The sequence below is a fragment of the Salmo salar genome, chromosome 09, assembly GCF_965601325.2.
Source record: "Salmo salar chromosome 09, fSalSal1, whole genome shotgun sequence".
Classification (NCBI taxonomy): domain Eukaryota; kingdom Metazoa; phylum Chordata; class Actinopteri; order Salmoniformes; family Salmonidae; genus Salmo; species Salmo salar.
In genome coordinates, this window is record NC_138299.1 from 140833294 (window position 1) to 140860785 (window position 27492).

Here is a 27492-nt window from a genome sequence, read left to right on the forward strand (position 1 = left end):
AATAAATTGGTGACAGGCTGTATGCCCTCCCACCTATCTGTTTCATGTCTCAGGTAGGCGGCAAAAGCCTGCATGGATAGAATGCAAGAATTTACAAATATTTGCCATATTGTAATAATTTTCGTGTCAATGTATTGTCACAGTCCATGCCATGGTGAAACTTACACTCCTGTAGATCTGACATAATTGGATGGGGAAACTTGCGTCCAGCAAATCAGAAAGCAAGTTGAAGCAAATCCGCCATTCTTGAAAGTCAGGACAAGGATCCTGCAAACAAACATTATTTTTATAGCTGAAAAAGATTTAGCAGGCAGTAGGCATTTAGAATTAAATGTGGAGTGGAGCTTCATAGTCATGTGTTGATATCACGTGCCCTGCGTATTCTTCAATCATAATTATTATTTTTTTAAACACTGTTTCCATCATAATTTGTCTCGATAAATAAACTTTGACAAAAGAAAAATCCACCCGTTGAATGGATAAATTAATTTATAATTTTTTGTACAAAATTTCCCCAATATCTACTGTTTCCATTACACGTTGCAAAGATATATTTTGAGCATTGCTTTTGTCGAATAAACCTGGGTCAAAAAGGAAACCTGCCTAGAGTATTCAGATCTTTATTTAAATCATTTGCAGGACTAAAGCATGTATTTAGAAGGTTGTGTCTTTAATTTGAATTCCTTCAATCGGGAGCCATTATTTCAGTTTTGGAGCTGGAGCTGAAAAATACTCAATACAGGCTGTAAAAAAAAAAAGAGTAGTGTGGCAGTTTCGGATGTCACGCCACTCTGGGGAGAGGGTGAGCAGTGATCACAGGTGTCTGATTAACACCCTGATTTTCAGAGGGCACAGGAGGGGCAACACCACTACGGCAACACCACATTTCAATTAACAACTAAGCTCGTCGTCTCCAACAATCAGGATACAGAGTGCCAATGTACCCTTGGCCTGTGTGTGCTGGGGGATAGAGTAGGAGCTGAGAGGGATGGGACAGTGGGGTATTCCTATGTTCCAATCCAGACCTGCCAGTGTCCCATAGGGGGTGAGGTACAGCACTAGGGACAGGGGAGGCACAGCTGTGGAGCCAGATCGCCTGGCTGGAGCTGGGCCAGCAGTGAGGAAGGAAGGACCTGTACCCTTATGTTCGCTATCTCCCTTTTTTCCCTTTTTTCCCTTTCTTCTTCCTCCCACATTCATGGCGCACCATGTGCTTGGAGAGACACTCTCTCACACAATATTATGGGAGTAGTGCAGCTACAGAATCAGGGCCCTTCATTTCATTTAACCAGAGCATCGCATGCAGTCCTCGCCCACCACTGTTGTAGCAGAGATACAGTTGTTTAAATACACTTAGGTTGGAGTCATTAAAACATGTTTTTCAATTACTCCACAAATTTATTGTTAAGAAACTATCGTTTTGGCAAGTTAGGACATCTACTTTGTGCATGACACAAGTCATTATTTTTTATTGTTTACAGACAGATTATTTCACTGTATCACAATTCCAGTGGGTCAGAAGATAACATACACCAAGTTGACTGTGCCTTTAAACAGCTTGGAAAATTCCAGAAAATGATGTCATGGCTTTAGAAGCTTCTGATAAGCTAATTGACATCATTTGAGTCAATTGGAGTTGTACCTGTGGATGTATTTCAAGGCCTACCTTCAAACTCTGTGCCTCTTTACTTGACATCATGGTAAAATCAAAATAAAATCAGCCAAGACCTCAGAAAAAAATTGTAGACCTCCACAAGTCTGGTTCATTCTTGGGAGCAATTTCCAAATGCCTGAAGGTACCACGTTCACCTGTACAAACAATAGTACGCAAGTATAAACACCATGGGACCACGCAGCCGTCATACCGCTCAGGAAGGAGACGCGTTCTGTCTCCTAGAGATGAACGTACTTTGGTGTGAAAAGTTCAAATCAATCCCAGAACAACAGCAAAGGACCTTGTGAAGATGCTGGAGGAAACAGGTACAAAAGTATCTATATCCACAGTAAAATCCTATGTCGATATAACCTGAAAGGCCGCTCAGGCAGGAAGAAGCCACTGCTCCAAAACCGCCATAAAAAAGCCAGACTATGGTTTGCAACTGCACATGGGGACAAAGATCGTACTTTTTGGAGAAATGTCCTCTGGTCTGATGATACAAAAATAGAACTGTTTGGCCATAATGACCATTGTTATGTTTGGAGGAAAAAGGGGGAGGCTTGCAAGCCAAAGAACACCATCTCAATCGTGAAGGACGGGGGTGGCAGCATCATGTTGTGGGGGTGCTTTGCTGCAGGAGGGACTGGTGCACTTCACAAAATAGATGGCATCAGGAGGGAGGAAAATTATGTGGATATATTGAAGCAACATCTCAAGACATCAGTCAGTAAGTTAAAGCTTGGTTGTAAAATGGGTCTTCCAAATAGACAATGACCCCAAGCATACTTCCAAAGTTGTGGCAAAATGGCTTAAGGACAACAAAGTCAAGGTATTGGAGTGGCCCTTACAAAGCCCTGACCACAATCCTATAGAAAATTTGTGGGCCGAATAAAACATTGTGTGCGAGCAAGGAGGCCTACAAACCTGACTCAGTTACACCAGCTCTGTCAGGAGGAATGGGCCAAAATTCACCCAACGTATTGTGGGAAGCTTGTGGAAGGCTACCTGAAAAGTTTGCCCAAGTTAAACAATTTAAAGGCAATACTACCAAATACTAATTGAGTGTATGTAAACTTTTGACCCACTGGGAATGTGATGAAAGAAATAAAAGCTGAAATAAATCATTCTCTCTACTATTATTGCGACATTTCACATTCTTAAAATAAAGTGGTGATCCTAACTAACCTAAAACAGGGAATTTTTTACTAGGATTAAATGTCAGAAATTGTGAAAAACTGAGTTTTAATGTATTTGGCTAAGGTGTATGTAAACTTCCGACTTCAACTGTATCTGTAGCATTGATTTACAGTTTATTTATGGTCAACGAGGATGGCAGTTAAAGGTGGTTGAGGATGAAAGCAAAGTAATTACTTAAAAGGTCGAGAATGTGTATTGTCTCATATTACATGACAGTGTGACAGCACTGTAATGCACACATTGTAGCAGCAAGGGTAATATGAGGACATTTCACACATTTTAGCAAAAAGGGTAATATGAGGAAATGTCACACATTGTAGCAACAAGGGTAATATGAGAACATTGCACATGAATAGAGGCGTACGTTTTTGTTGACCTTTTGACCTGACCAGGAAAACAATGGCCTGTAGCAATAGACTGTAACAAGAGCACGGAGTGTTTCCTGAATAGGTCACTCCTGGCTACACACATGAACTTCTGAAGACAATGATAATGTGACCAAGGTCTCAGCAGAACTGTCTCTATTCCTCTCTATCTCTCCAGGTGAAAAAGCTTCCCAAACACATGCGGGAGGCCCAGATCTCCACTGAGCGCACGCACCTCATCGCCGACTCCATCAAGAAGCCCCGACAACGCTACGTCCAGAAGGACGGCAAATGCAACGTTCACCACGGCAATGTGCAGGAAACCTACCGTTACCTTAGCGACCTGTTTACCACCCTGGTGGACCTTCGCTGGCGCTTCAGCCTCTTCATCTTCACTTTGGTCTATGTGGTCAACTGGCTGTTCTTCGGCCTGCTGTGGTACATCATCGCCCTGATCCGAGGGGATCTGTGGCACAGCGACGAGGAGGGCTGGACCCCCTGCGTAGAGAACCTCAACAGCTTCGTCTCTGCCTTCCTCTTCTCCATCGAGACGGAGACCACCATCGGCTACGGCTACCGCGTCATCACAGAGAAGTGCCCTGAGGGCATCATCCTGCTGCTGATCCAGGCCATCCTGGGCTCCATCGTCAACGCCATGATGGTGGGCTGCATGTTCGTGAAGATCTCTCAGCCAAAGAACCGTGCCGAGACGCTCATGTTCTCCCACAAGGCGGTGATCTCTGTGCGGGACAACAAGCTGTGTCTGATGTTCAGAGTCGGGGACCTGCGCAACTCCCACATCGTGGAGGCCTCCATCCGGGCCAAGCTGATCCGCTCACAGCAGACCAAGGAGGGGGAGTTCATCCCTCTCAACCAGACGGACATCAACATCGGTTTCGACACGGGAGACGACCGGCTCTTCCTGGTGTCCCCACTCATAATCTCCCACGAGATCAACGAGAAGAGCCCCTTTTGGGAGCTGTCCCAGGCCCAAATGGACAAGGAGGAGTTTGAGATCGTGGTCATCCTGGAAGGCATGGTTGAAGCTACAGGTACGTCCTCTTGAAACAAGGCTAATAGGTCAGCAGGACCCCTAGCCCATAGACCCTTCATGTAGACCTGAAATAATTAGATAAGCATAAGCAATATGGTAGTAGCTCCACCTTGTCTTCTGATAGGCTTGGTGGAATTGTCCAATCTTTTTACACCTACACAAGTGCGTAGGGAGTAGGGGCTATCTAGGGGTTATTCTGGATAGGACCTTGGTCAATTCCATTTCAACTCTTGTCTGTTCAGTTAATCCATTGAGGTTCTTCATATTCATTGATAATGTAATATCTTTCATTCAACAAACCAGACAATTTCACATCCATACAAACACAATTTCTAGAGGCATCATGTGGTACGGATCTGCATATAATAAATATATTTACCAACTCAGGTAAATATAGCTGTTATAAGTTTCATAAGACCATAAAAAAAATAGAAACAACACTTTTTGAGAGCAAAGGTGTCACGTTGGTATAAGGGGTCGGCAGAGAGGCGCAGGAATGCGTAATAGGGGTTTTTATTTACCCAAATTACAGCGTGCCATGTACAGGCACGGGGACAAAGACCAAACAAACACTATACAAAATGCAGGGTTGAGACCCAAATCAAATCAAATCAAATTTATTTTTATATAGCCCTTCGTACATCAGCTGATATTCTCAAAGTGCTGTACAGAAACCCAGCCTAAAACCCCAAACAGCAAGCAAAGCATGTGAAAGAAGCACGGTGGCTAGGAAAAACTCCCTAGGAAAAACTCCCTAGAAAGGCCAAAAACCTAGGAAGAAACCTAGAGAGGAACCAGGCTATGAGGGGTGGCCAGTCCTCTTCTGGCTGTGCAGGGTGGATATTATAACAGAACATGGTCAAAATGTTAAAATGTTAAAATGTTCATAAATGACCAGCATGGTCAAATAATAATAATCATAGTAGTTGTCGAGGGTGCAACAAGCACGTCCGGTGAACAGGTCAGGGTTCCATAGCCGCAGGCAGAACAGTTGAAACTGGAGCAGCAGCACGGCCAGGTGGACTGGGGACAGCAAGGAGTCATCATACCAGGTAGTCCTGAGGCAAACAAAAGAGCGAGGAGTACCTCGAATAAATACACAATCGCACAATGATTATCACATGGGACGAGACCCGTAATCATCTGCACAATACACACGGCACGAAAGCCAAAACAACACAGCACAGGTACTCACACGACCAACGGACATTGGAACAATAATCGACAGGACAATGGTGAACAAAGGGCACACTTATACAATCAAATGGGAATAGGGACCAGGTGTGCGTAATGACATTTCCGGAGGGATCCATGACAATAGGTTATATCTTGTTGCCATGACCATCCTTGTAATTTTCCACAAAGACAAATTACCAAACAAAAAAATAACAATGGGTAGGGTCTTTATTAGGAAGGTTGTTACAGTTATGCATATGTTTCCACGTCCATACGTAGGCCCACATCTCCCCTATGTTGGTGCATCAGAGAGGCCTCTTTGAGATGTTTGTTCCAAAATGGAAAGAACATTAGCTGCCCATGCTGGTCTGTGTTTGGGGAGAGGCGGTCTGTATTTGGGGAGAGGCGGTGCAATGATGAAAGCAATCGCTCCAGGGGGGTTTCAGACAGTACTGGCCTGGCCAAAGCATTATCAACGCCTTCTCTTCTCTGGAAAGTTACCAAAAACACAAAACCACCTTTTTATACAGATGTATAAGGATAAGAAGATTTCACTTTTTTCTCTCGCAACATTTAAATTCAAGCTGTAAAAGACCTGTCCTATGCCTAATGAGGGGCAGATGCCGAAGTTGCGTCCCAGGGACTTTTTAATTAATTGCATTCACGAGATCCCCCAGCTAGCTTCCTGATAGCCTTGGAAATCCTTCTATGGAATATTGATTGAGGAAATCTGCTTATCACAGTAGCACAGGGAATGTAGACACTTGTCGAGCCCTGGTTTCCTTATTTGCTTGTCTTAATATGTTCCTGGGGTGTATTATTTCACTCAGGTAAACACTGTACGTGCAAGCCTTACACATCGTATACTGGCCTTTGTTCCAGGACAGGTTATAATGCACTAATCTAAATACGATGCATTATACAGGTCACTTGCTTACTTTATTCAGTAGGGTCATATTTTTTCTTGTTCTTCGTGAATGTTAATGTTTTTAAAAAGAAAGAAGAAACAAGGCACTCTTCATGTAATTACAATGCCTTTATTTGCATGGCATGTACAATGGAATAAGACTCCTGAACAGGTACTATTTGCAATGTGTCCCCCCACCACCCCTATTTTGCGTTGCTGCTACTCTCTGTTTATCATCTATGCATAGTCACTTTAACTATACATTCATGTACATATTACCTCAATTAGCCCGACTAACCGGTTTCCCCGCACATTGGCTACCAGGACTATTTGCAATGTGTCCCACCACCCGCCAGCAACCCTCTTTTACGTTGCTGCTACTCTCTGTTTATCATCTCTGCATAGTCATTTTAACTATACCTACATGTACATATTACCTTAATTAGTCCAACTAATCGGTGCCCCCGCACATTGACTCTGTGTACCACCTGTGTATAGCCTCGCTACTGTTATTTTCACCATCATTTAACTTTTTTTAAATTTCTTTACTTATCTGTTGTTTACCAAATACCTATTTTTTTACTTAAAAATTGCACTGTTGGTTAGGGCTTGTAAGTACGCATTTCACTGTAAAGTCTACACCTGTTGTATTCGGCGCACGTGACAAATAAACTATGATTTGATTTGAACAAATATTAAAAAACTCTGACATGTTTCGGCAGTATGGCCTTCGTCAGGGCTACAATGATACAATTATATTTTTGTACTACTTGATGAAGGCTGAGCCCAAAGTCCTGCAGATGGTGATATTGTGTCGTTTCATCTTACCGTCCAAAGGAAATGAATGCAGCCTGCTATACATTCGTATCCCATGGACTGGTTTGTATATAAAACATTCTCCATTCAGGCTGCAAAGGCGTCGATTTCCTCATTAACTCGATTTAATGGAGAGAAGGTGTAGTTGTATAGTCTGTTTGCTTGTGTTGTTGATCTTGGCTAGCTTAATGTTCCGGTCGGTAGCTAGCTAGCTAGCACTCACTCATGTGGCTGCTAGCACCTTAATGAAAAGGGACATGAGGGAAGCTCTACAATATCGTGTTTTTCTAAGTAGAGAGAACTCTCGGGAGCAGGCAATGTTGAAAGTAATATTTAGACATGTACTTTTCTTAAATATAGTTTTGTAATTGACAAAAACAAGCAGACAACGAGAAAATTGTGTTTGAAGAAGGCAAAGTTTTAGCTGTGAGACAATATCTGTAACCTAGGTAACCACCTGTAACCACAAGAGGACAAGTACATTAGAGGCTAGTTTCTTCAACAGTGAATAGGTGACTCCGGGATGCTGGCCTTTTAGGCACAGTTGCAAAGAAAAAGCCATATCTCAGACTGGACAATAAAAAGAAAAGATTAAGATGGGCAAAAGAATACAGAGGAACTCTGAGACTGGTGTTTTGCGGGTACTATTTAATGAAGCTGCCAGTTGAGGACTTGTGAGGTGTCTGTTTCTCAAACTAGACACTAATGTACTTTTCCTCTTGCTCAGTTGTGCACTGGGGTCTCCCAATCATCTTTCTATTCTGGTTAGAGCCAGATGTGCGTGCGCTGTTCTGTTAAGGGAGTAGTACACAGCGTTGTACGAGATCTTCAGTTTCTTGGCAATTTCTCGCATGGAATAGCCTTCATTTCTCAGAACAAGAATAGACTGACGAGGTTCAGAAGAAAGTGCTTTGTTTCTAGCCATTTTGAGCCTGTAATTGAACCCACAAATGCTGACACTCCAGATATTCAACTAGTCTAAAGAAGGACAGTTTTATTGCATCTTTAATCAAAACAACAATTTTCAGCTGTGCTAACATAACTGCAAAACGGTTTTCTAATGATCAATTAGCCTTTTAAAATGGTAAACTTTGATTAGTTAACACAACGTTCCATTGGAACACAGGAGTGATGGCTGCTGAAAGTGGGTCTCTGTACACCTGTGTAAATATTCCATAAAAAATCTGCCGTTTCCTGCTACAATAGTCATTTACAACATTAACAATGTCAACACTGTATTTCTGATAAATTTTATGTTATTTTAATGGACAAAAAATGTGCTTTTCTTTCAAAAACAAGGGCATTTCTAAGTGACCCCAAACTTTTGAACGGTAGTGTGCATATTAATATTCTTATATACAGTAGAAAGTGGATGGGAGCTGTGCTACAAGATGTCTTTAAAAAAAATGTAAAGATTAACTTGCCTTTTGCCTGAGTAACCTCTTGCGGCAGAGCATTTCATGATGGCATGGCTCTATAAATAACTGAGCAACTCATTAAATCTGGTTTTGGTTTGGGTACCGTGAAGAAACCCATTGTGGCATGTCTGTTTGAAGTGTATGCAGGTAGCCTAATGGTTAAGAAGTTTGGGCCAGTAACTGAAAATCATTGGTTCGAATCCCTGAGCCGACTAGGTGGAAAATGTGTCGATGTGCCCTTGAGCAAGACTATTAACTATCACGCCCTGATCTGTTTCACCTGTCTTTGTGCTTGTCTCCACCCCCCTCCAGTTGTCGCCCTGTGTTCTCTATTTGTCTGTTGCCAGTTCGTCTTGTTTGTCAAGCTTACCAGCGTTTGTCCTGTTGCTCCCAGCCTTTCTTTTTCTCACCCTCCTGGTTATTGACCCTTGCCTGTCCTGACCCTGAACCCGCCCGCCTGACCACTCTGCCTGCCCCTGACCCTGAGCCAGCCTGCTGTCCTGTACCTTTGCCCCTATCTGGATTTCCGACCTCTGCCTGACCTGACCCTGCCTGCCATCCGGTACCTTGCCTCTGTTGCTGTAATAAACACTGTTACTTCGACACGGTCTGCATCTGGGTCTTACCTTATCCTGATAGTACGAACTGGCCATGACTGACCCAGCAGACCCGGGCCAGCTGCACGACGCCATCTCCTCCCAAGGAGCCACCATCGGGAGGCACGAGGAACTGCTTCGTGGCCTTATGGAGGGGGTCCAAACGTTGACTGAATGCCATGACTGGGCATTGGTAACCCCACAGCCCCTCAGTAACCCAGCACCATCTCATCGGCCACTCCACCTTCTCGGGAGCCCCATTTACCCCCCCCCCCGGAATGCTTCAATGGAGAGTCGGGCACCTGTCAGCCGTTTCTTGCTCAGTGTGCCCTCCTTTTCGAGCTTCAGCTCTCCTCCTTCCCCTCAGGCTATCTTGGAGAGATCCATCTCATCACGCTGATATCCGGGATGGCTCTCACCTGGGCTACTGCTGTATGGGAACAGCAGCTGGCCATATGTGTTAGTCTGGAGGAATTCTTGACAGAGGTGAAGAAGGTTTTTCACTCCCCGTTCTCCGGGAGAGAAGCTGCACGGAGGCTAATCCAGCTTCGGCAGGCCTCCTGCAGTGTGGCTTACTTTGCGGTGGATTTCCACACTTTGTTTTGGAGGAGGTCATGTACGAGTTTGCTGCTTGGGAGTTACCTATGGATCTCGATTCCCTCATTGCTTTGACCATCCGAATCAATGGGCGACTACGGGAACGACAGAGGGAGAGGAAATTCAATTTCGCTCGCATGCCCAGGGAACCAACCTTGCCTCCGAGTCAACCCGGAAGCTCCCGACGGTCTCATTGCCGAGAGGACCAAAGGTTTCCTGTCCTGCCCCGAGGGCTGCTGAAGACAGCCGAGTCACCGCTTCCTGAGCCTATGCCACTAGGCAGAGCTGGGCTGTCACCAGCGGAACTGGTCTCTGCAAACCCCACAACATGGAGCCAGCAGCTTGTGTGAGTTGAATAAGCCTGCAACACTCTTCCCTGCTCTGCCCAGGGCCTATCTCCCTTCGAGTGTACCCTAGGGTATCAGTCCCCGCTCTTCCCTGAGCAAGAAGAGTTTGGAATACTTTCTGCCCAGATGTTTGTCCACCACTGTTGTTGTACCTGGAGGAAAGTGCGGTCGGCCCTCCTCAAGAACACCTCCAGGTATCGACGACAAGCGGATCGCCATCGGACCCCGGCTCCCCGGTATCATCTCAGGCAGAAGGTATGGCTCTCCACCCAGGATCTGCCCCTCCGGGTGGAGTCTTGCAAACTGTCCCCCTGGTTCATCGGCCCTTTCCCCATCTCCAAGATCATTAGCCCCTCGGCTGTTCGTCTTCGATTGCCCCGTACCCTTGGTATACACCCCACCTTTCATGTGTCCTGTATTAAGGCCATGTCTCATGGCCCTTTGTCTTCCATTTCTAGGCCTACCCCTCCTCCCTGTGTCATCAATGGCCACCCGGCATACACGGTGACATGCCTCCTGAGTGTTCAACCACGGGGCAGAGGTTTCCAGTACCTGGTTGACTGGGAGGGTTATGGCCCGGAGGAAAGGTGCTGGGTCCCCGCTAGAGACATCCTGGACCCAGCCCTCATCGCCGACTTCCACCGCCGGCACCCCGGTCAACCAGGTATGCGCCCAGGTAGGACACCAGGTGGCACCCCAGAGCGGGGGGTACTGTCACGCCCTGATCTGTTTCACTTGTCTTTGTGCTTGTCTCCACCCCCCTCCAGGTGTCACCCATCTTCCCCATTATCCCCTGTGTACTTATACCTGTGTTCTCTATTTGTCTGTTGCCAGTTCGTCTTGTTTGACAAGCTTACCAACGTTTGTCCTGTCAGCTCCTGTTTTTCCCAGCCTCTCTTTTTCTCACCCTCCTGGTTTTTGACCCTTGCCTGTCCTGACCCTGAACCCCCCTGCCTGACCACTCTGCCTGCCCCTGACCCTGAGCCAGACTGCCGTCCTGTACCTTTACCCCTATCTGGATTTCCAACCTCTGCCTAACCTGACCCTGAGCCTGCCTGCCGTCCGGTACATTAGCTCTGTTGCTGTAATAAATATTGTTACTTCGACACGGTCTGCATCTGGGTCTTACCTTATCCTGATTTTAACCCTAATTGCTCCTGTAAGCTGTTCTGGATAAAAGTGTCTGCTAAATTATTAAAATGTATGCAAATAGATTTTAAAAGTGAGTAGGCATTTTTAACATACAAATATTTCTCAAAAAGAAAAGTGGTCAACCTCTCCTCAACCAGGAAAGAATATCATGCATGTTGTTGTTCGTTTTGTGTGTGCAATTAAGGACAAGGTGTGCTGCTCTGTTTTGAGCCAGCTGCAGCTTTGGAAGGTCTTTCTTTGTTGCACCTGATCATATTACCGGACAGTAATCAAGATGGGCAAGACCAGAGCGTGAACAACTAGTACAGTTGATCTTTGTCAAAAACGCAGAACATCTTTTTATAACAGACATACAGGGCCTTTGGAAAGTACTCAGACCCTTTGACTTTTTCAAGATTTTGTTACGTTACAGCCTTACTCTAAAATTGTTTTTTTTTAAATCTCAGCAATCTACACACAATAGCCCATAATGACAAAGTGAAAACCTTATTTACTTAAGTATTCAGACCCTTTGCTATGAGACTCGAAATTGAGCTCATGTGCATCATGTTTGCAATGAGAACCTTTGAGTTGTTTCTACAACTTATTTGGAGTCCACCTGTGGTAAATTCAATTGATTGGACATGATTTGGAAAGGCATACACCTGTGTATATAATGTCCAGCAGTTGACAGTGCATGTTAGAGCAAAAACCAAGTCATGAGGTCGAAGGAATTGTCCGTAGAGCTCCCAGACAGGATTGTGTCGAGGCACAGATCTGGGGATGGGTAAAAAAACTATTTTGCAGCATTGAAAGGTCCCCAAGAACACAGTGGCCTCCATCATTCTTAATTGGAAGAAGTTTGGAACCACCAAGACTCTTCCTAGAGCTGGCCGCACGGCCAAACTGAGCAAATGGGGGACAAGGGCCTTGGTCAGGGAGGTGAATAAGAACCTGATGGTAACTCTGACAGAGCTCTAGAGTCCTTCAGTGGAGATGGCAACAAAGTACAGAGAAATCCTTGATGAAAACCTGCTCCAGAGTGCTCAGTACCTCAGACTGGGATGAAGATTCACCTTCCAACAGGACAATGATATTAAGCACACAGCCAAGACAACGCAGGAGTGGCTTCGGGACAAGTCTATGAATGTCCTTGAGTGGCCCAGCTAGAGCCCGGACTTGAACCTGATCAAAAATCCGATCAAACATCTCTAGAGAGACCTGAAAATAGCTGTGTATCCAACCTGACAGAGCTTGAGAGGATTTGCAGAGAGCAAAAGGGAGAAACTCCCCAAATACAGGTGTGCCAAGCTTGTAGCATCATATCCAAGAAGACTCGAGGCTGTAATCGTTGCCAAAGGTGCTTCAACAAAGTACTGAGTAAAGGGTCTGAATACTTATGTAAATGTGATTTTCCGTTTTTTTTTTTTTTTATACATTTGCAAAAATGTCTAAAAAACAGTATTGGGTATTGTGTATAGATTTAATCAAATTTAGGATAATGCTGTAACGTAGCAACATGTGGAAAAAGTCAAGGGGTCTGAATACTTTCTGAATGCAATGTATCTCTCCCCATCTTGTAAATACAGTGTAAATGCAGTGACTACAAGAAATACATAGTAGCATAATTAGGAATATTTTCATCGGTGGACAGAGGATTTTCAGTTTACATTTCATCTTCCCCTATTTTTAAAATACAGAAATCTCCAACCTCTAATTTGATTTGGCACGGCTTTTCATGCATCTGAACATTTCTGCTCTAGTTCTTTTAGGATTTTTATTTATTTCATTTTTCTTTCCATACCACCAGTAGTCAATCCTCACACTCACACCGTGCCTGATGCCTAGACTCAGGCAGTAAATCGCATCGCTTTCCTCTTGACCAGTAGGAGCATGGCACGCTGGGTCCACTGATCGTTGAGTAATCCCTCCTCCACTATGTCATGATACTAAAGGGGTCTTACACAAGCAATCACAAGCTTTTCTCACAGGAATTAACAGAAGGACCTCTCCTGACCTGGGAATTGTGGCCTTCAATCATTTTGCATTAAATGTTGTTCATCTGCAGGAGAGGAAATCAATATGGTCGGCTCTTGCTAATGACATTGATTTTGTGGACTTTGTGTAAATTACAAAGTACTGCATCTGACGAATGGCCCAAGTGATCAGTCATCTTGGTGCCGGCTACAAGCCAGAGAAAGCATAAGCCTACAACTCTTACTGTTGGATCGAAGCCCACAGTACCTGGACTGGGTAATGATAGCTCACTTTTGATTCGCTACTCAGAGTTAACAACCAGTGGATGTATTATAAGGTCAAAGACACCATTACAGTAACCCCCATGCTGCAGCAACTTTTCAATTTATGTCCACACTTGTCATTATAAATGTATGAGTTTGTTATTCTGCTCTATTATGGCTAGATAGCTTCTAGATGGGGTACATTCTCTGCTGTAGTGCTAAATTACTAGGCTTGTACTGTAGTTAATGTGCTGTTGACAAAATCGTAATGATTTTCAGATTAATAGTGTAATCATCTGGATGGTTCGTGGGATCCATTCCTATAGCCAAGCCGTCTCTTGAAGTACAGTAAACTGCACTTTTCATGTACAATTTTTGCACAGTGGACATGTATAGCCCTGCAGCAAGCATCTGATTGCATAAACATAATCTCATTGACAAAAATAGAATCTGACATTTGCTTATATCACTGACAACCTACCACCCTGATGATAAAAAAACACTGAGTCAGCCACTTATACCACTGACAACCTACCACCCTGATGATAAAAAAACACTGAGTCAGCCACTTAAACCACTGACAACCTACCACCCTGATGATAAAAAAACACTGAGTCAGCCACTTATATCACTGACAACCTGCCACCCTGATGATAAAAAAACACTGAGTCAGCCACTTATACCACTGACAACCTACCACCCTGATGATAAAAAAACACTGAGTCAGCCACTTATACCACTGACAACCTACCACCCTGATGATAAAAAAAACACTGAGTCAGCCACTTATATCACTGACAACCTGCCACCCTGATGATAAAAAAACACTGAGTCAGCCACTTATACCACTGACAACCTACCACCCTGATGATAAAAAAACACTGAGTCAGCCACTTATACCACTGACAAATGTAATTTCTCTCACCTTGAGCATTTCAGATAACTAGAAAACAAGACGATGATTTATCTTGTCAAAGAACATTATATCCATATCTTTGTCAATGCAACAGCAACATATATAAAGGGAATACATCAAATGGTCTTGTAAGATACTCTGATTATCATTCTCTCAGCACATTATTAGTATGTCAGTACACTGTTTATTAGAACCTGCTTCAAATACAATATCACAAATCAACATCTTATGAGACCCTCTACCATTTACAACTCAAGCCTAGCTAAGCGAATAAGCTTATTTTTTAATCCTCCTTGACAAACTGAACAGAAAACACACATCAGCAGGTATTGCAATGTACAAGAGAAAACAGGCTGTTTTGTGTCCCCGTGCAGCCTGAATCGTGTTACCAGCCGTCATTCTGTGTGTGTGTGTGTGTGTGTGTGTGTGTGTGTGTGTGTGTGTGTGTGTGTGTGTGTGTGTGTGTGTGTGTGTGTGTGTGGGTGGGTGCATGTGTCACTGTCGTACCGGACGCCCCTGCACGGCAGGGGGGCCCACGAGCCTATCATCGATGTCTATTATTATTTTGTTTTTTAAATCATTTTGATAGTATCCCTCCAAGAAGTCATTCATAAAACGTTTTCATTTCCATATGTACTAGAAAGCTAAGTGTTTGTTTCTTGTGCTTCAGGAATGCGACTGGAAAAGTGCCTCAGGCCTTGAAAGTGATTTTTTTCATTCTCAGACCGAGAGCCTAATGCTTCTTAGGTAGTTCTTTATGAGTTTTTGTTTAGAAAACAATCTCTCTGAAGAAGTTACAGGGATGGTAAAAACAGCTGGATTGCAGCAGCACCATCAGGGAAACTGGTTGTGATTCAAATACAGCAGTTTTGCAACATCTTTAATTGAGCATCTCATTCTCTTTATTTGCTGGCCTCAACACGTTATGGAAAGAGATTAACTGTATAGGAAGCTCTGGGGACAGGTTGTCTGGACACGGGACAGCCAATAAATTAGCAGATGCAAGGAGGTTATCATACTTAGCGGACAACAGTTCTTGAGGGCTTGATTTCATTCATACTGGTGAACCAGTGTTTGAATTGTGTGGTTGCAAATATCAATAGTCCCTTATCTCTGGTATATCCTGGGATGCATTATTCAACACTAAGTTTAAATTGTGTGTAGCGCAATGGCCTATAATGTCTCAGGAAAGACTATCTGGGTTGGCAATACTCAGTATAGAAAAGTCTTGCGCCCGGTGGTGAAAACATTTGCACACAAAAAAGCAAGTTGGATTTAATTTAATGTAATTTAATTTACCTTGATTATTGCAGCCCGTTTGTGTAGGCTATTAGCCAGACAAAACCGATAAATTCAACGATAAATAGTGGTTGAAAATATCATCAAGCCGACTACTTTTTCCCACATTGTTAGGCTATTTGATGTGTAATTTTTATAAAAGGTTTATAAATAGCAGCTAAATAGCAGCTAAATATGCCACTGCTTTTAATCAGGGCCAAGTGACCGGAAACATGACCGAATACAAACAGTGTAGCTATTCCCTCAGCAAGGCAATCAAACAAGCTAAGCGTCAGTACAGAGACAAAGTGGAGTCGCAATTCAACGGCTCAGACACGAGAGGTATGTGGCAGGGTCTACAGTCAATCACGGACTACAAAAGAAAAATCAGCCCCGTTGCGGATCACGATGCCTTACTCCCAGACAGACTAAACAACTTTTTTGCTCGCTTTGAGGACAATACAGTGCCACTAACACAGCCCGCTACCAAAACCTGCGGGCTCTCCTTCGCTGCAGCCAACGTGAGTAAAACATTTAAACGTGTTAACCCTCGCAAGGCTGCAGGCCCAGACGGCATCCCCGGCCGCGTCCTCAGAGCATGCGCAGACCAGCTGGCTGGTGTGTTTACAGACATATTCAATCAATCCTTATCCCAGTCTGTTGTCCCCACATGCTTCAAGAGGGCCACCATTGTTCCTGTTCCCAAGAAAGATAAAGTAACTGAGCTAAATGACTACCGCCCTGTAGCACTCACTTCCGTCATCATGAAGTGCTTTGAGAGACTAGTCAAGGACCATATCACCTCCACCCTACCTGACAACCTAGAACCTCTCCAATTTGCTTACTGACCCAATAGGTCCACAGACGACGCAATCGCCATCACACTGCACACTGCCCTAACCCATCTGGACAAGAGGAATACCTATGTATGAATGCTGTTCATCGATTACAGCTCAGCATTTAACACCATAGTACCCTCCAAACCCTGGGTCTCGACCCCGCCCTGTGCAACTGGGTCCTGGACTTCCTGACGGGCCGCCCCCAGGTGGTGAGGGTAGGTAACAACATCTCCACCCCGCTGATCCTCAACACTGGGTCCCCACAAGGGTGCGTTCTCAGCCCTCTCCTGTACTCCCTGTTCACCCACGACTGCGTGGCCATGCACGCATCCAACTCAATCATCAAGTTTGAAGACGACACTACAGTGGTAGGCTTGATTACCAACAACGACGAGACGGCCTACAGGGAGGAGGTGAGGGCCCTCGGAGTGTGGTGTCAGGAAAATAACCTCACACTCAATGTCAACAAAACTAAGGAGATGATGGTGGGCTTCAGGAAACAGCAGAGGGAGCAGCTCCTATCTACATTGACGGGACAGTAGTGGAGAGGGTAGAGAGTTTTAAGTTCCTCAGCGTACACATCACGGACAAACTGAAATGGTCCACCCACACAGACAGCGTGGTGAAGAAGGCGCAGCAGCGCCTCTTCAACCTCAGGAGGCTGAAGAAATTCGGCTTGTCACCAAAAACACTCACAAACTTTTACAGATGCACAATCGAGAGCATCCTGTCAGGCTGTATCACCGCCTGGTACGGCAGCTGCTCCACCCATAACCGGAAGGCTCTCCAGAGGGTAGTGAGGTCTGCACAACGCATCACCGGGTGCAAACTACCTGCCCTCCAGGACACCTACACCACCCGATGTCACAGGAAGGCCAAAAAGATCATCAAGGACAGCAACCACCCGAGCCACTGCCTGTTCACCCCGCTAACATCCAGAAGGCGAGGTCAGTACAGGTGCATCAAAGCTGGAACCGAGAGACTGAAAAACAGCATCTATCTCAAGGCCATCAGACTGTTAAACAGCCATCACTAACATTGAGTGGCTGCTGCCAACATACTGACTCAACTCAAGCCACTTTAATAATGGGAAAATTGATGTAATCAATTTATCACTTGCCACTTTATATTATTTATATTAGACAATGTTTACATAACCTACATTATTAATCTCATATGTATATACTGTACGCTATACCATCTACTGCATCTTGCCATCTTGATGTATTAGATATATCACTAGCCACTTTAAACATATGTATATGTATATACTGTACTCTATGCCATCCTGATGTAATGTATCACTAGCCACCTTAAACAATGCCGCTTTATATGTTTTCATACCCTACAATACTCATCTCATATGTATATACTGTACTCCATACCATCTATTACATCTTGCCTACGCCGTTCGGCCATCACTCATTTATATATTTTTATGTACATATTCGTATTCATTCCTTTACACTTGTGTGTACAAGGTAGTTGTTGTGGAATTGGTAGATTACTTGTTAGATATTACTGCATGGTCGGAACTAGAAGCACAAGCATTTCACTACACTTGCATTAACACCTGCTGTATGTATGTGTATGTGACAAATACATTTGATTTGATTTGATTAAATATGGTATATAAAGTAGCTATAGATAAGTACACTTTATAATGAAACAATCCCTAGTAAGCTAGTGTTTTGAGGGTGGACTGACTATATTATTTGGTCCAGAGAAACTGTGTTACCCAGTGCTGTGTGTGCACGTTTGCCCGCGTACGAGCGTTCCATTGTGTCAGCTGAACTCACTGCAGCACACACACAGCTCTCTAGATAAAAATAGCCAGAGGAACCCTGGCCTTGAGGTGATGGCCGGTGTTTTTAAGGGGCCAGAAACCCATTCCAGTGTTCTATTGACTCCCAGGCTTAAGAGGGATCCAGGTCCAGTATGTGGGTGAATGGGCTCTGTTGTGCTGCTGCTGGATGCTAAATGAATGCTGCAGAGAGGTGACATCTCTCTCCCACACATGCCTCTTCAAGCTTGATGGCCCTGAGAAGTGACTGTGGAGGGGGATGGAGAGGAGGGGTAGGAGGGGTGTGTAGAGACCCCCGTGGCGTAGTGTTATAAAAGTCCATGGATTGTTCCAATCCCAACTCTGAGAAGAGCTGTTGAAAAATGGTGGTGAACAACATGCACTGGTTTACTTCAAAGTCATTTTTTAAAATGTGGAATATACAGTATTTTTGTGTTTAATCACAAATAAGAATGCCCTGATGATAATGATGTAGCTAGTGGAGCTGCTACGCCCAAAGACCCTAGTCATCAAAGAGCTTCCTGTTGTGTTTATTGTTGCCTACATGCACTGCTGTTGTTTTTAATGTTCTCAGAAGAGTTGGGGGATGAAACAATTTCCCCTTATTTATAGACCAAATATGCCTGTTTTATTCCTTTATCCAACATCTTTGTTGTTGTGTAAATGTTGAAATCTATATAAAGATATCCTTGGGTATGCATCGCTTTAAAAGAGAGAAGAAACTTAGTCCTAGGCATATGAAAGGGAGGGAGGGGAGAGAGATAAAATACAGTTTTGTCTGTTTACTGAACATTCTTCCCCAATATCTCTCCTTCTGTGTGATTTCAAAGAAGAGTGCGTCAAACTTAAAACAGAATTACGAACAGATTCATGAATATGTTAAATATAGTATATTGTTGTTGTATTATCTAACACAATGTAACATTTGCATGATATAATCACATATAGTTTACTCGTGCAGTCCAGACACATTTGTATAACGCACACTCAGCCCACATATAATTCACATGTTAACCTAGATTTTGAAATTGTATGGAAAACATCCATTGTACATTATAAAGTGGGTTTATTGCTTAATTTGAAACATGAACAAACACTGGTTGCAGAGTCAACCAACCAGGTCTCAGAGCATTTTGTATTATTCTGTAGGTAATTTGTGGATGTCCACCACACATTTCATATGATATGTAACGAGTTACAATTTATATTATACAGCATGTTACAAATTTAATAAACGTACAATATGTAACAATTTTGCAAAACGTATAATATGGTATAGACCAAGTATATAGTATGTGCATAGTCACTTTACGCCTACCTACATGTACAAATTACCTCAACTAACCTATACCCCGCACATTGACTCGGTACCGGTAACCCCTGTATATGCAGTTGAAGTCGGAAGTTTACATACACTTAGGTTGGAGTCATTAACACTCGTTTTTCAACCACTCCATACATTTCTTGTTAACAAACTATAGTTTTGGCAAGTCGGTTAGGACATCTACTTTGTGCATGACACAAGTAATTTATCCAACAATTGTTTACAGACAGATTATTTCACTTATAATTCACTGAATCACAATTCCAGTGGGTCAGAAGTTTACATACACTAAGTTGACTGTGCCTTTAAACAGCTTGGAAAATTCCAGAAAATTATGTCATGGCTTTAGAAGCTTCTGATAGGCTAATTGACAGGCGACAGGCGACAGGTAGCCTAGTGGTTAGAGCGTTGGACTAGTACCCAAAAGGTTGCAAGATTAAATCCCCGAGCTGACAAGGTAAAAATCTGTCGTTCTGCCCCTGAACAAGGCAGTTAACCCACTGTTCCTAGACCGTCATTGCAAATAAGAATTTGTTCATAACTGACTTGCCTAGTAAATAAAGGTAAAATATAAAACATTTGAGTCAATTGGAGGTGTACCTGTGGATATATTTCAAGGCCTACCTTCAAACTCAGTGCCTCTTTTCTTGACATCATGGGAAAAGCAAAAGAAATCAGCCAAGACCTCAGAAAAAAAAATTGTAGACCTCCACAAGTCTGGTTCATTCTTGGGAGAAATTTCCAAATGCCTGAAGGTACCACGTTCATCTCTACAAACAATAGTACGCAACTATAAACACCATGGGACCACGCAGCTGTCATACCGCTCAAGAAGGAGACGTGTTGTGTCTCCTAGAGATGAACGTACTTTGGTGTGAAAAGCGCAAATCAATCCCAGAACAACAGCAAAGTACCTTGTGAAGATGCTGGAGGAAACAGATACAAAAGTATCTATATCCACAGTAAAACAAGTCCTATATCGACATAACCTGAAAGGCCGCTCAGGCAGGAAGAAGCCACTGCTCCAAAACCGCCATAAAAAAGCCAAACTACAGTTTGCAACTGCACATGGGGGCAAAGATCGTACTTTTTGGAGAAATGTCCTCTTGTCTGATGAAACAAAAATAGAACTGTTTGGCCATAATGACCATTGTTATGTTTGGAGGAAAAAGGGGGAGCCTTGCAAGCCGAAGAACACCATCCCAACCATGTTAAGCACATGGGTGGCAGCATCATGTTGTGGGGGTGCTTTGCTGCAGGAGGGACTGGTGCACTTCACAAAATATATGGCATCATGAGGCAAGAAAATTATGTGGATATATTGAAGCAACATCTCAAGACATCAGTCAGGAAGTTAAAGCTTGGTCGCAAATGGGTATTCCAAATGGACAATGACACCAAACATACTTCCAAAGTTGTGGCAAAATGGCTTCAGGACAACAAAGTCAAGGTATTGGAGTGGCCATCACAAAGCTCTGACCTCAATCCCATAGAAATGTGTGGGCAGAACTGAAAAAGTGTGTGTGAGCAAGGAGGCCTACAAACCTGACTTAATTACACCAGCTCTGTCAGGAGGAATGGGCATAAATTCACCCAACTTAATGTGGGAAGCTTGTGGAAGGCTACCCGAAACGTTTGACCCAAGTCAACAATTTAAAGGCAATGCTACCAAATACTAATTGAGTGTATGTAAACTTCTGACCTACTTGGAATGTGATAAAAGAAATAAAAGCTGAAATAAATCATTCTCTCTACTATTATTCTGACATTTCACATTCTTAAAATAAAGTGGTGATCCTAACTGACCTAAGACAGGGAATTTATACTAGGATTAAATGTCAGCAATTGTGAATTTAAAAAAAAAAAAATATTTGGCTAGGGTGTATGTAAACTTCCGACTTCAACTGTAGCCTCGTTATTGTTTTTTTATTGTTTTACTTTTTACTTTAATTTATTTAGTAAATATTTTATTAATTCTATTTCTTGAACTGCATTGTTGGTTAAGGGTAAGTAAGTATTTCCTGTTGTATTCGGCGCATGTGACAAATAACATTTGATTTGATGGTACAAATTTCTTAAATGTATGTATGATATGTTACGAATTCTAGCTAGGTGGCTAGGTGGCTAACGTTAGCAACCTTTGTTTTGCCTTAAGTAATTATCTGTCTTATGTAACAATACCAAACGTAGCATATCATACTCATTTGAGTGTCCCAGATTTACCTTTACTATGTTACTTCTTGTCTATAAGACCAGGCTGAGTCAACAGGACCATATCGCATCTTTCTATCTCTTCCCATAGAATAGATAGTGTTTGTCTTCTTCTTCCCACTCAGAGTAATGGATTTACTATGCCCTGATGTAATCACAGCAGGAGTGTAGCAGGCTCCTGAAGATGCTGTTATTTAGCTCTAGATCACAGCAGATAGGTGGGTCTTTGTTTTCCCCAACAGACCAAGAGATGTTTATTCAGTGATTCACCAAGAAAAAATTATCCTATGCCAGTTCCTTAAAGAAGCAGTTGGCTTCGCATATCAATTGATTGTGTATCAAGGACGCTGTGTGCTGTCAATTACCATGAGGACCCTCTAGTGTTCGGCCCTACCAAGAAAAAGAGCAGCTAATTGAGTGGAACTGATAAAAATGGCTTTAAAGTTGGATATGTGGTTATTTGTTGTCTTATTTGTTTATTCATATTGACCCTGACCTCTGACATGACCTTTGACCTTGGTACACCCACTGGAATACGTTTCTATTACAATTTATTTTACACAAACTTGTGTTCATAGATTTATTTGTATATGTCTGTCAGTTTTATATAGTTTGATACTTGTATAGGCAAAGAACAATCAATAATGCCAAGGTAAACCATAGATACTGCAGCCCAAAGATCGGTGAAACCAAGGTAAAAGGCAGTAACAGACGTAAGTGATGACCCCCCCCCCCCCCCCCCATTTTATCCATAACACAGCACAATGGAGGCAGGATATTTGTCCACATGATAAAGCATGTATTAAATGTATAAAAATGTTTTTTGACCAAATGTGCAGTTACTGCCCTTTTGCTTGGTAGGGCAGTATATGCTACATACTCAATTTGGATAGATACTGTATTCCCCATCAATTAAGTTGGACACTACAGCAGGCTGTATGGTTAGTGAGATCTAACTTAGAATGCTTTGTAGAGCACACTTTGGATTCCTATCAGGTTATGAGACAGATTCTCCAGAGGTATGGACATTAGCATAGACACACAGAGAATCCCAGGTGGAATATATCTTCTTGGACCTCACAGTCCTGATGCTCCTCATATCTTATTCTCACTGATCCTCTCTGTTTGTTGATCCTGAGACCTCAGACCGTTATTGACTCTGGAGTTGAGTGTTGTTTGTGAATAATTTACTATTCCTCTTCCTCCCTCCATCTGGCTCTCCTTTTCTGTGTTTGTGTGTGTGTGTGTATTTCTGTGTGTGCATGTGCGTTTGTGTGTGTGCACGTGTGATCGTGTCTCTGTGTGTTAACAGGGATGACCTGCCAGGCCCGGAGCTCTTATCTGGACAAAGAGGTGTTGTGGGGCTGGCGTTTCACCCCGGTCCTGTCTCTGGAGAAGGGCTTCTACGAGGTGGACTACAACAGCTTCCACGACATCTACGAGACCAACACGCCGTCATGCAGCGCTAAAGAGCTAGCCGCTACACTACGAGAGGGCCAGCTGCTCCCCACGCTCTCTTCGCTGACGCCCGAGCCCCCCAAACCCTACACCCTGGAACCCCTGTCCACCCACAACCCACTCACCAAAGAGGTGGACAAGGGGGAGGAAGGGGAGAGGGGAGAGATCAACGGCTCGGCTGCAGCTCTGGAAGACCAGCCCGGACTGGACTGACTACTTCAGATAAGCCAAACCAGAGACAAAGTTACTAAAGACTATGCCTCATTTAGTCAATGGCCAGCTTGTTCCATTGCATTGCTTGGAGATAAAAGATACCCTCCCCCCCATGCAATAATTCTCTAGAGTGTCAATCTGTAATATTTGTTTTGCAGACACAAATACACACAAACAAACACACACACACAATTATACAAACACATAATACACATAATATACTCCAGATTGGTCATATTGTCTTTTTATATTTGAGGCGACCACATATTTCCATTAGAGTAGTAATAGCTCAAGTGATATACTGTGTAACCTGAAGTGGAACAGGTAGCCATGACGAACGAATATCACAGCTTACAAATGATCCAATATCCTAAATTTAGAGATTGTTGATTCCGCTGATTTGACTGAGTATTGATTCCATCTCTTGGCTAATATCTCCCCACATTGCTCCCTGCTGCTCCGAACACAGGGACAGAATATGTGCGGACCAGATCATTATCTTCAATCCAATCACGCTTTGTTATTACAGTACTCCACTATGGAAACTCTTAACTGAAGGCGATATGTACGCAGCCGCGCTTTAGCCCTCCTTCGTTCCTGTAGGCAGGAAGTAGAGCTCAGCTCAGTTCAGCTCGCCGCTATAGACCAAGCTCTGTCTCTTTGTCCAATCACCCTCGTATTTTGTCCAATCTCCCTCGCGGTTCTACTGTCATGCTTAATCGCATTACGTGTGACGAATATACTAGAGCAAAACACAGGACCCAGAGAGTCCCTCAGTATTGGACCCAGAGGAACGGGCAGTACCTCATTTTGATACTCATGATACATAAGCACAAGTCCTGTGACCCTGATATGCCCCCCTTCCATCCATCCCTGTCCCCCCTCCTGCCTCTGACTGGTGCATACTTTAGTGCATGGTGTTGAGTATAGGCTACTGATGATACAAGCAGGTTTATAATGATATGTACGCTCATAAGTATTTCTTCCCTGCACTGTGACATAATACAAGCTATTTGTGCTATTCGTCTTATTTCACCTTTGGTTAGTTCTGTTTAAATCAAATCTAAATAAAATGCAATTGTATTGGTCGCGTAAACATATTTTGCAGATGTCCAGATTCAGTTTTATTCTACCCATAGTCCTGGTCTGGACTCAGCTAGCTACTGTTGTCTCTGCTTGAGAGAGTGTATGACTCTGTCACTTGTCCCGTGTGTCACATTTTCTACAGTTTTCTTTTGAGGATGTGTATGACAGAGCTTGCATGATAATGAACTGTCCCCTCGACATAGCAAGTTTAATACAGTACTAATAATACAGGGTATTTTCTAGGCATGCAAACTACAATGAACAATTTCTACAGATATTGTAAACCAATATGTTGATGATAGCTAAGATGACAAATCTCCCTTCTCCCCCCTTCTATAACATTTATTTGCATTTCTCCAAACACTTGTCCCATCAATGTATTTTATTTCACTGTGACATTGTAGCATCATATTTATGCCATTTGCATAAAGATCCTTTATTATTAGAGAAAATAACTTCTCCCATAGGTGGAATGTCATCTGTTTTATGTGTGTTCTCATGGGAATAAACCTAATATGGTCAAAAGCACAGTACAGTATGTTTCTGTTAGAGAACCGTGTGTGTGTGTGTGTGTGTGTGTGTGTGCCCTCGTGTGTGCACGTTTATGTGGGTGTCTGTGTCTAACTGTCTGCGTGTGTGTGAGTTTGTTAGTTTGTTAATTGATTTAGTCCTCTGTAAGTATGTGTGGTTAGGAGTTATTTTCCTAACAGAGAGAGCTAGTGGAAGTGAGAGTACACAGCACAAGCTGCTGCGTGAGCAAGGCCTGATTTCACCCAAGGCTCTGTAAAATAGTTGTGATTTTTACACATGCTACCTGACAACTGGATTAGAGGTGCATCGAATCATGAGAAACAGACTTAAGCAACCATTTGTAATTGGTGTGGAACAATCTCATCTTGCACAGAAGCTCTGGGCACAAACACACTACTTAGCACAGGCAGCTGGTAGAGAATAATGATACATTACAAACAAGAAATAGAAATCCAAGGCAATGTATGAATTTAGTACCGTCTGTATTGTAAATACAGCATGCATTGAACCATAATTTATTGTATGACTGCCAAGAACTATGTGGGTGATACAGTTCTTCTGTCATCATTATTGACCAAAAACATAATATCATAGGGTACCATGGAAAGGAGCCAAATCCTGGCTATATTATTCCCAGCTTATTCACTGTCTCCTTTCTAAATTATTTCCGATTGAGTAAGAATCCCTGGTAACAGAAATAGCTATACTCACCACCCAGCAGTGTAACACCATCTCTGAGTCAGCTTCTTCAGTGTATTGGGAGATTGTTTTCCCCTGAAACGGCCTGCCGATTATGAAGATATCACAGCTATTAACAGTGAACAGACCCATCCAAAAGTCACAGACATAATCAAATTTCTGCTTAATCAAATTTCTGCTTGGGTTAAAACAAACGCTAGGCCAATCAGATCAAGCTACCAGGAATAGCAAACACCCGCATAGAGGATTTTTTTGGCACGTTGGAGCCGTCAAATCGGTGAGCAGCTGCTGTTGCAATCATTGTCATGAAGCAACATCCGCCCCACTGGTGTTAGATGTTCAGAACAAGAAAGTGTAGGATTTATAGAAATAATTACACAAAAATAATAATGAGGATATCTAGTATCCTAATCGAGGTGTAGATTGCATCTCATATTCCAGTGTTCCAGTGTTCGAACTTAAACAAGGCTGCATGGTTTAATCTTGGGTCCCATAGAAATGCATGACAGTTCAATGCCAAAGCTGTTCATGGATTGGGCTTTTTAATCATTCAGAACCTTGAATTTGAAATATCTGCTGGCCTCCAATATGACTTTGAATAACCTGAAATGATGACAAAACAAAGGTTTCATGAAATGACTAATTACTGTTTATATGAAACTGTGTGTGTGTATTTGCGTGTGTCTGTGTGTGTTTGTGTGTGAATATTTTTTCCTACATTATCAGGACCAAAAGGTCCTGACAAGTCACCAGAATGTCTTGACAAGGTTGGAAAACAAGAACATTTTTGAAAAGTCAGGACTTTTTTAAGGGTTAGATTTAGGGTTTGGGGTTAAGGTTAGGGTTAGAAGTTACGTTTAGGTTTAGGGGTTTGGGGTTAAGGTTAGAGTTATGGTTAGCGTTGGGGTTGGGGAAAATAGGATTTTGTATGGGGAATACATTTTTACTCCCCGAAAAGTCCTGAAAATTCAGTGTGCGGACGTGTTTAACTATTACATTTTACATTTTAGTCATTTAGCAGACGCTCTTATCCAGAGCGACTTACAGTAGTGAATGCATACATTTCATACAATTTCATACATTCATTTTTTTCCTGTGCTGGCCCCCCGTGGGAATTGAACCCACAACCCTGGTGTTGCAAACACCATGCTCTACCAACTGAGCTACAGGGAAGGCCTGAAGTCCCCACAAGAATAGTAAACTAACACACATTTGACCAACTGGAGACATTTTGTTGGTCCCAACAAGGTCAAATGCTATTTCTAGGAGGTTTAGGGTTAAGGTTAGAATTAGTGTTAGGGTTAGAATTAGGTTTAGGATTAGGGTTAGGAGCTAGGGTTAGTTTTAGGGTTAGGAGCTAGGTTTAGGTTTAGGGTTATGATTAAGGTTAGGTTTTTGGGTTAAGGTTAGAGTTAGGGTTAAGGGAAAATAGGATTTTGAATGGGACTGAATTGAGTGTCCCCAAAAGGTTAGCTGTACAAGTGTGTGTGTGTGTGTGTGTGTGTGTGTGTGTGTGTGTGTGTGTGTGTGTGTGCTTGTGGACACACTCACTGTAGAAATAAGGCAAAGGTCTCTTGGACTCTTGGACAGTATACCTGGACTAAGAGGCAAGACAGGCTCATTAAGAACATA

The 27492-nt window shown here is 43.0% G+C and overlaps 1 protein-coding gene and 1 long non-coding RNA gene across 2 annotated transcripts in view; one reads left to right on the forward strand and one right to left on the reverse strand.

Moving 5' to 3' along the window:
* Window positions 1-25158, forward strand: part of LOC106612964 (G protein-activated inward rectifier potassium channel 4) — a 42024-nt gene extending 16866 nt beyond the window's left edge. The window contains exons 3-4 of the mRNA XM_014214694.3: window positions 3398-4271; window positions 23186-25158. Of these exons, the coding sequence (XP_014070169.1) occupies window positions 3398-4271; window positions 23186-23544 (1233 nt within the window). The 3' untranslated portion in view covers window positions 23545-25158. The remainder of the gene's footprint in view (window positions 1-3397; window positions 4272-23185) is intronic.
* Window positions 4771-20940, reverse strand: LOC145858087 (uncharacterized). The gene is made up of 2 exons (XR_014378908.1): window positions 20287-20940; window positions 4771-5331 (listed from the first exon to the last, which is right to left on the reverse strand). It is a non-coding gene; the product is annotated as an uncharacterized LOC145858087 (long non-coding RNA).
* Window positions 25159-27492: the final 2334 nt, after the last annotated feature.